At 43.8% G+C, this 15,191-nt stretch overlaps 3 protein-coding genes across 10 annotated transcripts in view; 2 read left to right on the top strand and 1 right to left on the bottom strand.

The window, feature by feature from the left end:
• The window catches only part of LOC132677342 (GTPase IMAP family member 7-like), a 275,671-nt gene that overhangs the window by 179,944 nt on the left and 80,536 nt on the right, over positions 1 to 15,191 (bottom strand). The gene's annotated exons all lie outside the window — the stretch shown is intronic.
• LOC144614366 (GTPase IMAP family member 1-like) overlaps positions 1 to 15,191 on the top strand; it is a 142,790-nt gene that overhangs the window by 72,030 nt on the left and 55,569 nt on the right. The gene's annotated exons all lie outside the window — the stretch shown is intronic.
• Positions 1 to 15,191, top strand: part of LOC144614367 (GTPase IMAP family member 1-like) — a 47,573-nt gene that overhangs the window by 28,009 nt on the left and 4,373 nt on the right. Inside the window, exon 1 of one of the 2 annotated variants that reach the window (XM_078437693.2) lies at positions 14,449 to 14,634. The exons of the other annotated variant lie outside the window; for it this stretch is intronic. Within the exon in view, the coding sequence (XP_078293819.2) occupies positions 14,464 to 14,634 (171 nt within the window). The 5' untranslated portion in view covers positions 14,449 to 14,463. Of the gene's footprint in view, positions 1 to 14,448; positions 14,635 to 15,191 lie in introns of those variants that run through there. 2 annotated transcript variants of the gene reach the window in all.

Here is a 15,191-nt window from a genome sequence, read left to right as displayed (position 1 = left end):
CGAAGAAATTGAATCGGTTATCAAAAATCTCCCAACAAATAAAAGTCCAGGACCAGATGGCTTCCCAGGGGAGTTCTACCAGACGTTTAAAACAGAGATAATACCTATCCTTCTCAAGCTATTCCAAGAAATAGAAAGGGAAGGAAAACTTCCAGACTCATTCTATGAAGCCAGTATTACTTTGATTCCTAAACCAGACAGAGACCCAGTAAAAAAAGAGAACTACAGGCCAATATCTCTCATGAATATGGATGCAAAAATTCTCAATAAGATACTAGCAAATAGAATTCAACAGCATATAAAAAGAATTATCCACCATGATCAAGTGGGATTCATTCCTGGGATGCAGGGCTGGTTCAACATTCGCAAATCAATCAACGTGATACATCACATTAACAAAAAAAAAGAGAAGAACCATATATCCTGTCAATCGATGCAGAAAAGGCCTTTGACAAAATCCAGCACCTTTCTTAATAAAAACCCTTGAGAAAGTCGGGATAGAAGGAACATACTTAAAGATCAAAAAGCCATTTATGAAAAGCCCACAGCTAACATCATCCTCAACGGGGAAAAACTGAGAGCTTTTCCCCTGAGATCAGGAACACGACAGGGATGCCCACTCTCACAGCTGTTGTTTAACATAGTGCTGGAAGTTCTAGCATCAGCAATCAGACAACAAAAGGAAATCAAAGGCATCAAAATTGGCAAAGATGAAGTCAAGCTTTCGCTTTTTGCAGATGACATGATATTATACATGGAAAATCCGATAGACTCCACCAAAGGTCTGCTAGAACTGATACATGAATTCAGCAAAGTTGCAGGATACAAAATCAATGTACAGAAATCAGTTGCATTCTTATACACTAACAATGAAGCAACAGAAAGTCAAATAAAGAAACCGATCCCATTCACAATTGCACCAAGAAGCATAAAATACCTAGGAATAAATCTAACCAAAGATGTAAAAGATCTGTATGCTGAAAACTATAGAAAGCTTATGCAGGTAATTGAAGAAGATATAAAGAAATGGAAAGACATTCCCTGCTCATGGATTGGAAGAATAAATATTGTCAAAATGTCAATACTACCCAAAGCTATCTACACATTCAATGCAATCCCAATCAAAATTGCACCAGCATTCTTCTCGAAACTAGAACAAGCAATCCTAAAATTCATATGAAGCCACAAAAGGCCCCGAATAGCCAAAGTAATTTTGAAGAAGAAGACCAAAGCAGGAGGCATCACAATCCCAGACTTTAGCCTCTACTACAAAGCTGTCATCATCAAGACAGCATGGTATTGGCATAAAAACAGACACATAGACCAATGGGATAGAATAGAAACCCTAGAACTAGACCCACAAACGTATGGCCAACTAATCTTTGACAAAGCAGGAAAGAACATCCAATGGAAAAAGACACTCTCTTTAACAAATGGTGCTGGGAGAACTGGACAGCAACATGCAGAAGGTTGAAACTAGACCACTTTCTCACACCATTCACAAAAATAAACTCAAAATGGATAAAGGACCTGAATGTGAGACAGGAAACCATCAAAACCTTAGAGGAGAAAGCTGGAAAAGACCTCTCTGACCTCAGCCGTAGCAATCTCTTACTCGGCACATCCCCAAAGGCAAGGGAATTAAAAGCAAAAGTGAATTACTGGGACCTTATGAAGATAAAAAGCTTCTGCACAGCAAAGGAAACAACCAACAAAACTAAAAGGCAACCAACGGAATGGGAAAAGATATTTGCAAATGACACATCGGACAAAGGGCTAGTATCCAAAATCTATAAAGAGCTCATCAAACTCCACACCTGAAAAACAAATAACCCAGTGAAGAAATGGGCAGAAAACATGAATAGACACTTGTCTAAAGAAGACATCCGGATGGCCAACAGGCACATGAAAAGTTGTTCAACTTCGCTCCTTATCAGGGAAATACAAATCAAAACCACACTCAGATATCACCTCACGCCAGTCAGAGTGGCCAAAATGAAGAAATCAGGAGACTATAGATGCTGGAGAGGATGTGGAGAAACAGGAACCCTCTTGCACTGTTGGTGGGAATGCAAATTGGTGCAGCCGCTCTGGAAAGCAGTGTGGAGGTTCCTCAGAAAATTAAAAATAGACCTACCCTATGACCCAGCAATAGCACTGCTGGGAATTTATCCGAGGGATACAGGAGTACTGATGCATAGGGGCACTTGTACCCCAATGCTTATAGCAGCACTCTCAACAATAGCCAAATTATGGAAAGAGCCTAAATGTCCATCAACTGATGAATGCATAAAGAAATTGTGGTTTATATACACAATGGAATACTACGTGGCAATGAGAAAGAATGAAATATGGCCTTTTGTAGCAACGTGGATGGAACTGGAGAGTGTGATGCTAAGTGAAATAAGCCATACAGAGAAAGACAGATACCATATGGTTTCACTCTTATGTGGATCCTGAGAAACGTAACAGAAACCCATGGGGGAGGGGAAGGAAAAAAAAAAAAGAGGTTAAAGTTGGAGAGAGCCAAAACATAAGAGACTGTTAAAAACTGAGAACAAACTGAGGGTTGATGGGGGTTGGGAAGGAGGGCAGGGTGGGTGATGGGTATTGAGGAGGGCACCTTTTGGGATGAGCACTGGGTGTTGTATGGAAACCAATTTGACAGTAAATTTCATATATTAAAAAATAAAAAAGAAAAGGATTAAAATGAAAAAAAAAGAAGACTAAATGTGGCAGGAAGTAATGTATAATGGGGTGGCAACCAATGTAAGGAAGTAGCTACATTTTGAAATTACTGTGTTAATGAGTTTATTATTTGTCAATATCATTGGACCACTTGTTGGTGTTAATGACTTGGAGGGCCCCAGGTAACTGTTTTCCAACTTGCAATAAAGACACAGACCAGGACCAGCTATATAATTTTCAAGGTCTGGCACAAAATAAAAATGACAGGCCCTTTGTCAAAGGGAATCAAACAAACACACATACACACACACACACACACACACACACACACACAATTTAAGAATTTCAAGATGACATCAATAGAGCGTTAAACCTTTCTGGGCATAGGGTCCTTTACATACCCATGAAGTTGGTCTTGATGAAGCTCCATACATAGAAGTCTAGAGGGGAGCCAGAACACTATGTCCTACTCAAAATATCTCTACCTCTGCCTAGTTTCATTTCAATCTATATATTCCTTGAGTGAAACGTGTCCAGCCAGAGCCACCTTGGATGCTTTCCTGATCAGCTAATTGCTTCTCCAGGTATTATCCTCAGGTATGCTGGTAAGTTCCCTAGTGGGAACGGGAGAGTAGTTGACACAGAATTCATGGATGCCACAGGAAATCAGATGTGGGTCTCGAATGGTAACAGCCTTGCGATCATTGGTTAAAGAGGAGCATGTGGCTCTTATCAGTCCCATGCTGAGCCCTAAGTTACGAGTGATCTCCTTCTAGAAGATATTTGATAAAAGTAGTCTTGCCCCATATCTGTATTGCTCACTTAGCCACGCTCCTCATCATTGAGGGCTTCCTTCCACTTCCTTTTTTTATGTTTTCCTTTTATTATTTCAATCTCACACACACAAAGCAATGTGGATATAATGAATTTGCAAAAGTTGTGGGGTCATTAAAAGACATTCTTTAAATTCTACAGGAGTCTTCTTGTGGGAATCAGGGAATTTTCTGCTGCTTAGATCTAGATGGCCTCAAAGCTCAACTTATTAAAACATTGCAGAGATAATAACAGGAGATGAAAAAGAATGGTTCCCTACATTGTCCTGGTTCTTCTACATATCATCTCTATAACCTGGTGAATCAGTTTTCTATTGTTGCCCTAACAAGCTATCAAAACTTTAGTAGCCTAAAACAATATAAAATTAATCTCCAACAATACTGGAAGACAAGAATATGAAATTAGTCTTATGGACATAAAATCAAAGTCTCTGAAAAGCTGGTTCTTTCTGGAGGCTCTAGGAGACATCCATTGCTTGCCTCTTTCATCTTCCAGAATCTGCCTGCACTCCTGGGCTTGTGGCCACATCACACCAATCTCTGCTGCCTTCATCACAATGCCTTTGTACCTCCTCCTTAGAAGGACATTTCTGATTACATCTTGGGCCCACTCAGATAATTCAGAATTATCTCGTCTCAAAATCATTAACTTAATAACATCTGCAAAATCCTTATGGAATAAGGTAACATTCACAGGCTCTGGGGATTAGGGTGTGGACATCTTTCTGGGGCCACCATTCAACCTGCCACATTTGGGTAAGTTAACCTCTCTGCAACTCACTTTCCTAATCATTAAAATGGAGTACTTACTTCAGAAGGTCACTGTGCAACCAGACAAAGTCGTACACATGAAGTGGTTCTCAGATCATAGTGATCAACAGGTAGTAGTTAGTAGTAATAATACAACCCTCAATGCTAGTCTCATATTACCATCCTGAGGCTCATCTACACATCATAGATGCTGTCTTAGTCAGGGTGGACCGCCATAATACCACAGCCTGGGAGCAGGAACAACAGGAATTAATCTCTCACAGTTCTGGATACTGGGCAGCCCAATCCCAATGTGCCAGCCAACTTGTTTCTCTGGGGAGGGCTCACTTCCTGATTCGCGGATGACACAGTCTCACTGTGTCCATACATGATGGAGCGAGGAAGCAACTCTCTGCTATCTCTTCTTACAAGGGCACTAATCCCGTCAAGAGGGCCCCAGATTCATGAACTCATGGAAACCCACTTACCTTATCCCCAAATACCATCATGTTGGGGGTTAGGGATTCTGGAGCCTTCTCTTTTGTTGCCCCCAAAAAAACTAGTCGCTTCTACTTTGTAACAATATCCTTTAAGTGAATTGTTGGATATCACTCAAGGTTTCCTGGTTTCTCCCCACTCACTCCACCCCCAAAGGGCACTCATGAAAAGGATGACTCAGCACCTCCACAGCCTGTCTACCAGGATAAGGGATCTGGATTATCTATACCCCTGCACTCACATGTCTTCAATGAAATTGTCTTCTGGCTCCACGGATGTGCAAGAAGAGCTGCCTCTTGCAGGCTAATGGCTGCCTTGTCACAAAAGAGATATAGGTGTTAGGTGTGACAGTGCACTTGGGGCTGAATCCCTCAAAGGAAACATTGACCAAACCCTCATGAAATAAAGACCATGCCCCCCAAAGAGCCTTTTACTGTCTTCCACGATGTTATATTTGGTTATGAACCACAACCATTAAGTCCTGTTCTCAAATAGGTCTCTGCTTCCTCCTAAGGCTTCTCCGAAGATCTACCAAAAGTGACCACTCAGAATTTGTGTCTTCACCACAGGGTCACAGTCTTGGAGCTTCAGGGGAAAAACTGTCGGACGTGCTCTGAACTACTGTTGCCTCAAAGAGACTCTTCAGAGCAGGTTTCCAAGATGGCAGTACTGACTCAATGATCAGACTGTGCCAGTGAGCTAAGCCAGGACTACTGGGACTCTCAGGCTGGAAGCATATGTACCTCACGAAATCAGACGACTGACTCAAGATCCAGCAGAGTGAGAAGTAATGACATAGGACTGAATGAAGGGATTCAAGATGTCCAATTGTGGTTATTTGTTTGGAATATTGATGGCATTCTGTTTGATGTTCTACTTGTATGGCTATTTGAGGAAACCTTATTTCTTTCTCCTTAAACGAATTAGTAGACTGTGTATTTGTAAACCCACAACAACCATTTTTAAACATTACCTCATCTTCACCTACCCTCAAAATTGAGAAACAAATGCTTCTACTGAGTTTCATTCACTTTCATGTTGATAGAAACATTTGCATAGGTTTAATAAAAATCTGTCCTCTTGTTTCCAAAGATACCATTGGAAAAATTGATTCTGCAGCAAGGCCATATGTACAGTGTGATATCTGAGAGTGATTGTTGTTTAATCAAAGACCACCAGACCACTGCTAAGGAGCAATTGTTGTTGTTACATGTGGAGCTAATGTCTCCAAAACCTTCATAAGAAAACTAATATGATGTCTGGCATCGAGGATCCCAATCTCTTGTAGTAAGGAAGTCCACTCCCAGGTAGTCCAGAAACCCAGGCAAATTTTGGAGACCTCATGAAGAGGGAAAATCCCTGAGATTTATGGGTACAGCATGCAAAGTTTACTAGAGAAAGTGTTTGGGTCTTGGTTTCCCACTCCTAGGATAGAAGAATGGCGGGGATTTGAAAAGTCTGATTCAAAATTCATTTTGAAAATTTCCAAAGGAAGCTTATCCTTTGGAATTCATAGTTGCTTAATATGATGAGGCTCTAGATTTCCTGAGCAAACTCAAGGAGGCTTTTCCAGTTAATTAAGATTCTTGCTGCATCTGTATAAATAATCAGGCCATGCATAGTAAAAACAATCTTCTAGGATCAACAATACTTGTTGGAGGCTGTTTATGATCACAAAGTAGAGAACGCTATGAAAATGATCCAAATTTTAGAAATAGGCAAGTGAGATTACTGGAGTGTTCTATTCTGTGTGGTGCTGTGCTTGATGATCCGCTGTGATATTTTAAAACACTTTAAGGACAGAGAGAATTTTTGCACATCTCTGCCTTGGAGATACTCAGCGAATTTTCTGTCTGGTGAAATATAGAACTCAAAAATTACATTTTAGTACTCTCTTGAACATATCAACCCTTGATTTCAAATGAACTTTGTGTTTCTGTTTGTTTGAGTTTTTTGTTTTATTCTTTGCTTCTTTGTGTGTTTTTAACTAGGTTTCACACCCAGCATGGAGCCCAAACTGAAGACCCTAAGGTCAAGACCTGAGCTGAGATCAAGAGTCAGACGCTTAAATGATTAAGCCACTCAAAGGAACTTTGAACCAATTATAGAATCATACTGGTGCTCTAGTTAAGCCATGAGTTGAGCAAAATCTTTGATAGGTTTATACTTGCCCAGGAGTCATGAGTTTGCTTTTTTTTGAAAACTGCACTCAGATAAAAGAGAGGGAGAAATAGCATGATCCAAGCCTTGGAGGTGGAAATAACACTGGACACAGGCAGAGAACAGCTAACAATTTGGAGTGCAGGAATCATTACCAGCCTTTACTGAGGGCCTACTGTGTCCCAGGCAATGACCTCTATATCATTATCACCTTCGGTCCTTACAAAAGTGTAAAACGGATATTAACAGGAACAATGATATCTAGAAGAATCTCATTCTTGGAAGAGGAGTTGAAACTGATTATAATGACTGTTGAATACCAGGCCAAGGAATGTGGATTCTAAGCCCTAGGCAGTAGAAGATTTCCAAGAAGCAGAGACCTAAGAAAACTATCCCAATGGGCTTAACCTGGTAACTGCAACGAGGACTGGAGAGGAAGAGATCAGGGGTACTGTACCCTCACACTGCACACACTGTCCCTCTCTTCCCATATTGTAGGTTGAATTGTGTCCTTCTAAAGAAGGGCTAACCCCTGGTACCTGAGAATGTGACCTTCTTTGGAGCACGGTCTCTGTGATGTCATGTCATGAAGTTAAGGTTGAGCCCTACTCCAATGCCTGGAATCGTTTCATTCAGAGTGAGGGAAGTTTACACACAGATACACACAGAGAACACCGTGTGACAAAAGAGGCAGAGATTGGACTGAAGCACCTAGAAGGCAAAGAACAAAGCAGGACAGCCAGCACCAGAAGCTAAGATGCAGTAAGAAGAAGAATCCTTCCCCAGAGACTTCATGGAGAGTATGGCCCTGGGAACGTCTCGGTTTGGCACTTGTAGCCTGTGCCAGTGAGACAGTAGCCATAACAATGAGACAGTAAGTTTCTGCTCTTTAAGCAACAGTTTGTGGTCATTTGTTACAGCAGCTCCTGGGGGAACTAATATCTTTTAAGGCCAAGAAGTAGGGTCCTGCTCTGGTAATTACCTAAAATGTAGGAGTCGTTTCGAAATTGAGTAATGCATGGGGGCTCGAAGAATTCTGAGGTACATGATAAAAAAAGGCCTAGATTGCCCTTAGAGGATGTCGGTGGTAGGATGAACATCAAGGTCACTTTCTGGTGAGGTCCCAGAGAGAGGTGGGGACCACGCTGCTGGACATTGGAGGGACGATGGCACTTGCTATAAAATGGCAGGCAGCAGGGAGATGGGCTAAACTGAGGTGGGCTGCTGGGTGGAGAGTAGACCATGTAAGTGATGAACTTGAATATTTAGCTGAGGAGAATTCCGAGAACAGTGTGGAAGGTGCGGCCTGGTTTCTCCTTGCTGCTTCTAATGAAATGCGTGAGGAAGGAGAGTGGTGGCCTATCTGCCAGCCAAGAAGCACCAAGATGGCCAGCTGCCATTAGAGCCCAGGAAGAAGCAAGCAGGTCCTCCCCTTGAGGCTTCAGAGAGCACACGCCTCTGCTGGCATCTTGACTTTGGACTCCAGGAGCTACCACACAATCCATGTCTCAGCTGTTTCAACTGGAGTTTGGACGACATGTCGTGCAGTGCTAGGCATCCAGTATGTCCCCTCCACCTTGCCCCTACCTGCTTTCTTGTCCCATCCTCTGAGAAACCCAAAGGTCTCCCCTTCTGTGGCACAGTGTGAGTGGGCAAATCTTCTACACTACGTTCTTCCTCATTCCCGCCACATTTCTGGCCCAGATAGACCCCAGGTCTCCCTGATGAGAGAGAGCTTGGGGATTTCTCAGAATTTAGATTTCAGTCTTCTGAAGAATTTTCTTTTTGGAAACAAATATACAACACCAAAACAAAAACTAACAATTGTTTCTTTAAAAGAGACACACACGAATTTAAGGCCTGGAAGTGTGGTTAAGGCTTCCTGAACTCTTAAGGCAAACAGGCAGACTGTCAGGGTGCCATGAGCTGGGGGGTCAGAGGTAAAAGCAGGCCCCAGTCCCAGCAGCAATAATCAATCCCTCACTCTTACAGAATACCAACACCGTACAAAAGGACTATTTTCTCTTAATCAGCAAAAATGTCTCCTTAATATATGAAAATCAGTCAGTGGAAAAGTGTGTGGGCCTGATTCTGCCACGATCAAGATCTATGGCTTGGAGAAAACCCAAACACAAACAGACCCCAAAAACCCACAATCCCCATGTGCCCCAGTATCTTTATGGATAAGAAGTCCTAGATTGTCTCAATTCAATGCCTCCTACAGTACAGCATCGTGCGAGACTATCTGGGCCTCTCCCAATGAGGACGAATCCCAAGACTCTCCCCACCGGCATGATTCATGAGCCTGGGCCCATGTACCCACACAACTTCTCAGGTGTTGGTTGGCTGTAGGTATAAATCTCCAGGTCGAACAGGGGCCTGTGGCCCCCAAAGGGAGACCCTGAGGAGGGCCCAGTCCCAAGACTCCTGGCTGGTGTACCCAGGGGTGAATACGAGTATGGGCCTTCCTTCCCCAGGGCTTTGGCATCCCTGGGCCATCAGAGTAATGGACACTTACAGATGGTTATGGACATCACCTTTATTTACCAGCCAGCACCAACAGCCATGAACACAAGAAGCAAAGGCACAGGCATGTTTTAACCCAAGTTCTCTGCTACTCTCCACACACACAGCATCCTTCCTCACTCATCTGCCTAGACTTTCCAGTCCCACGCCTCCAAACCCCACAGCCTTTGCTTGGATGGCCCCTGGATTCTTAGCCATTCCTCGGTATCAATGGTGGAAGAGGCGGCTTGGGAGAATGGGTGTCAGGGAAAGAACTCACAGGCTGCCAGGACCAGCTGACAGCATTCAGTGATCTGCCCTCTCTGGGATTTACAACAAAGTTGGCACGTTTTCTGCTGTTACCTTCATTTCTTTCTTTTGGTTTCAACTTGACATCTTTTACTGCTTCACTCACATCTTTGTGGAGTGTCTTGAGTGCTTTATTACAAATGATAAACACGGTAAGTAAATCTTTAACGAGGGATAAAGGAAAGACTGTTATATTTATGGCACCATATCACAGCACAGTTTTTTCTGTTATTGTTTCCCACAGTCCCTTGCATTTTCAAGAAATGGGTAACAGGGTGATTTCTCGTAAATTCACTCATGCACAGAAAAACATACATCTTACTTCAGCCCCAGCAATTTCCTGCCTCACTTCTCCCGAGTCTGTCTTCCTCATCAGGCCACAGAGGCAAGGTCACAGGTTCATGTCTTCTCATTTGTGGCTGCTCTTGTGCTCAAAAGGGACTGGGGCAGGAAGGCGGGGCCAAGGAGGAACCCCACCATGGAGGTCTCACTGGCCTCTGCACAGGTAGCTTTTCCCACCTCTCCCCAGGCTAGTGCTGGCCTGAGGATGAGGTGGATGTCTTCCTGGGAATCTCCAACCAGGGCCCGTTCAAAGCAAGCACAGCAGCTAGATCTTTTGACCCTGACGTGGGCTGAACAAGTCAGTTCTGCTCTTTATTAGAACAGGTGCACACGGATGCTGCTATCTTCCAAAATTTTGACCAATTTTTCTACTGGTTGTTTGTTCATTGAATGATTGATTGATAGATTGATTAAAGTTTATTTATTAATTTTGAGAGAGCGAGAGAGTGAGGAGGGGAGAGACAAAGAGGGAGAGAGAGTATCCCAAGCACACTCCATGCCAGCACAGAGCCTGACGCAGGCTTGATTCAAGAACCGTGAGATCATTGTTCTGAGGTGAAACCATGAGTTGGATGTTCAACCAAATGAGCCCCCAGGTCCCCCCAAGTTTTAAAAAATTTTTCGCTCAAAACATAAATAGCAAACAAATAGCCGAGCAGCCTTATTATTTTGACTATTATTTATTTATCAGGAAGATATAGAACGTGAAATTTGCACTGAAATGACTCATGTCCAAGCTGTGAAAGAATATAAATGACTCTTTGGAAATACAGGGAGAGGCCAGCGTCTCTCTCACCCTCTGCAAGTTCACCATAACTGCAGTTAGTAGGACAGCGGGACTCCGTATAAAGACGGCTGTTGGTAGCACGGTGGTAACTGCTGCCTGGCTCCCTTTTGACGCTGTTTCGTTTAACTATAATAAGACACCACAAGGGGAAGGCAAAACGAGGCAAACTCCAGGCAGCCAGCAGGAAGGAAGAAGGGGAGAGTTGGCAATGTGGCCAGACTTTGACCCAAAACTAGGACAGGCTTCCATATGCCCTGGAGGAACCCTACAGACCTAGTACTGGTGGGACAGCCATAAGTGATGCAACGTATATATTTTCAAAAATATATTAAAGTCTCTTAATGTTGTTCTGAGATCATTCAGCAAACGAAGACAGACCTATTTCAAAAAAAAAAAAAGTCTACTAAATAGTAGTAAGAACAGTGAGTCTATGACACTTGACCATAAGCTGCTTCCTCACTTCCAACTCACACTTGGCTCCTCTGGAAGGAAACTGCATTCTGGGAGGCGCGGCCAAAGGTGTGGCTCCCTGTCCCCTCAGCCTTCCAGCAAGAGAGCAGAACCTTGGGAGGAATCAGCTGGCTGTCAGTAGGTTTAACCACCGGGTATAGTGCGGACAGGCAGAGTGGTTACGGAAAGACGCAGAGTGGGGCTAAGACAACTGTCACCTCCCGGGACTGTGCAGGCCCTGGCTGCACCTCCTGAGGAGAGACACCAGAGGTTTCACCCTGCAGGGGAAGCAGACTTCACCAGGAAAGTCCAGCCAAACACGCAAACCCCCTGCACAAAGTTGCAGTGAAGCGACCAGAGCAGATATCCTTGTCTTATCTCTGATCACAGGGGCAAATCTCTAAGCCTTTCATCAAGTATGGTACCAGTGGTGGGAGTTTTCACACTGATTTCCTTCAGTTCTTTCAACATGCTTAGAACTGCTCTTTGGAAGCCCTATCTTTGAATCCAATATCCAGGGCCTCTGCCAGGCAATTCCTGTGGCCTGAGTTTTTCCAGTATATGGGTCACACCTTTCTGTTTCGTCGTACATCTTACAGTTCTTGTTCAAAACTGGGTATTTTAGGGAACATGGTGTAGTGAATCTGGATACTGATTCCCTTTCTGCCTTTCTAGGCCTTGATTTGCTGCTGTCTGTGTGTCCATAAGAATACAAAAATTGCTTTTTTAAACACCAAAATAGAAATTCTGCAGCGAAAAGTATGAGTGAAATGAAAATTTTACTAGTGGGGCTCAACGATAGATTAGAATGGCTAGAACAAAGATTCAGTGAATTTGAAGATGTAATAATTATAAACACACATGAACTTCACAATTGAGCCCCAAAACACAGGAAGCAAAAAATTACAGGTGTCAAGGAGAAATAGACAATTCACAAACAAGCGGTAGACTTCAATGTCCACGTTGACCAACGTGTACCACAGCTAATCAGAAGGTCAAAACAGAAACAGAAGATGTGACCCACAGATAAACCAACTAGACCTAACATTACAGCACTTTACCCAACGAAGTAGATTATGCATTCTGTTCAGGTACACAGAGAACGTTCTCCTAAATATGACCAATAGGCCATAAAATGAGCCTCAATAAATCTAAGAGACTTGAAATCCTAGAGTATAACAGGGGGTATGCTCCTTTACATCAGTCTTGGCAATAATTTTTTGGATTTGACCACAAAAGCAAAGGCAGCGACAGATAAAATGAACAAGTGACATTACACCCAACTAATACGCTTCTGCCTCGCAAAGGAAACCTTCAACAATACAAAAAGGCAGCCCACTGAATGGTAGAAAGTATTTGCAAGTCATATATTTGAAAAAGGGTTAATACCCAAAATACATAAAGAACTCATAAAATTAATAGCAAAACCTGAGCAATTTATTTAAAAAGGACAGAGGAACTAAACAGCCATTTTCCCAAAAAGGACATACAAGTGGCACATAGATGCATGAAGATGTGCTCAGTATCACCATCATCAGGGGAAACGCAAATCAAAACCACAATGAGGTATCGCCTCACACCTGTGAGAATGGCTATCATCAAGAAGATAAGAGATTACAAGCCTTAGGGAGGATGTGGAGAAAAGGGAAGCCCTGTGCTCTGTGCATGGGACGCAAATTGGTGCAGCCACTGTGGAAAACAGTATGGACGGTCCTCCAAAAATTATAGGTAGAATTACATTTGATCCGGCAATCCCACTTCTGGGTATTTATCCAAAAGAAATGAAAGCAAGATCTCAAAGAAAGATCTGCACTCACAAGCTCCCTGCAGCATTGCTCACAATAGCCAAGATGTCGAAGCAACCTAAGGGTCCATCTGTAGGTATATATATATTGTTCTGTGAAAAGAAAGAGGAATATCTTGTCATTTGCAACAACAGGGTCGAACTTGAGGGCATTATCGTAAGTGAAACAGGTCGAACAGAGAAAAAAAATACTGTATGATATCACTTTTATGTGGAATTTTAAACAGCCAAACTGATAGAAATGGAGAGTAGAACGGTGGTGACCAGGGACTGGGGGATGGGGGGATGGGGAGACATTGGTCAAAGAGTATAAAGTTCCAGTTATAAGATGAATACGTTCTGGGGATCTAATGTACAGCCCAGTGATTATGGGTCATACCACTGTATCATACCTTAAGTGTTACTAAGAGAGTAGATGATCTTAAATGTTCTCACGCAAAAAAAGAGTAATGGTAAATATGTGATGTGATGCAGGCGTTAGCTAATAATACTGTGCTGGCAATTATTTTGCAATATGGAAGTGTATCAAATCAACACATTGCACCCTTAAAATTACAGTGTTACACTTCAATTATATCTCCATAAAGCTGGATAGGGTGTGGGGGGATAAGGTGGAGGGCCATGGGTTAGGTATCTTCACTAGAGAGAATGAACTGGCAAGACTGGCTAAAAATCAGGCCCCAGAGCATTAGGTTCAGGTTAAGTGAAAGTCCTCACTACACACGGGGAGAGGTGACTCCAGAAACTGTAAGTGAGTTAGGCAAGATCGCAGAGTTGATTCCAGAACAAACCAGGTCCAGGGCACATAGCACCATACGCTGTTGTAGCCTTCTCTCCACAAATTGTCTGGCTATTTTACTCTCTCATGACCTCCTGAGAGGAGAAACAGACACTTGGGTCAGAGATACCAACTTGAGGCTAGACTAAGTCTCCTATGAATTCCATCCTCTTCCTGCTGTCTGACCTTTAATAGCTGAAAAGACCTCTTTTTCTTTAGGAATGAGGAGATGGCAGAGGACCACATTGGTGGCCTTGTCCACACTGATGTCCAGTCAAGGATTCCTCCCTGATTCCTGGGGAAGGAGACTCTCAAGAGGCCATTTTCTAGGAAAACACCCAAAAAGCAAAAGGCAACTGGACATAAGAGTACTGGGCAGAGGCCAAAACTGAGAACAGGCCTCAGAAATCTAAACTGCCCTTCATTGAGGTTACACCCCTCCCGGGAACAAGATGTGCTGCCACAGTGACCTTCAGAAAGGATCAGCACAGTGCCAAGCAGGGGGTGGGTTGCTCAGTGGAAACAATGCAAAGGCACCACTCGCTGGCCCACCTGGCCCATGTCCTGTCCCTTTAAATCGGCACCACTGGGCCCTCCCTCCCTGGGCTCTGAGACTTCCTCCCTGTGCTGTGCTGGCAGGAACAGCCTCTGTACTCACAAGCCAAGGCACAGCACCAGGTCCCGGGTTTCTGCAGCCAACAGCAGAGCCTGTCACCACTTCGGCTCGAAGGTGAGCACACAGGGGAAGGAAGGGAGCCACCTGGGGCAGGGGGGAGTGGATGAAGTGGGGGGGGGGGTCAGGGGGGCTCTAAGGAGTTCAGGGCCTGGTTGCAGCTCACTGAGTGGGCGCCTGCATTCTACTACCTCCCAGGAAGGGGAGCGGGATCTAGAAAGAATAACTTCACCCTTGCAGGCTTTTCAGGGAGCTCTGAGTTTCAGAACAAGCAGGTGAAGAAATGGTAAGCATCTTCTCCAGCCGTGGAGTGCGCACACTTTTACTTGGGACTACGTACTTCGTCCTGCCCTGCTCCTCGCCGGGTCAGAAAGGTGTTTGCTAGAAGCACTGCCAGGGCTGAGCACGCTGGAGAAGGCTGCAGACACTCCCTCTGAGGGCATGTGCAGCCAAGGAGAGAGACATTTCTGAGGACAAACAAGTGAGTCTAACCTCAGAACACATCACAGAGTGGAAATCGTGTCTGTGAGCCGAACCCCACTCACACCTTCCACCTCCTCAGCCCTGTGCACCCCCAGGGACTTGCAGGAGCCAGCAAGAGTTATGAACATGGT

Source organism: Panthera onca, chromosome A2 (assembly GCF_046562875.1).
Source record: "Panthera onca isolate mPanOnc1 chromosome A2, mPanOnc1 haplotype 2, whole genome shotgun sequence".
In the NCBI taxonomy this organism is placed as follows: Eukaryota; Metazoa; Chordata; class Mammalia; order Carnivora; family Felidae; genus Panthera; species Panthera onca.
Note: the sequence above shows the minus strand (reverse complement) of the source record. Positions and strands in the feature narration are given on the sequence as shown.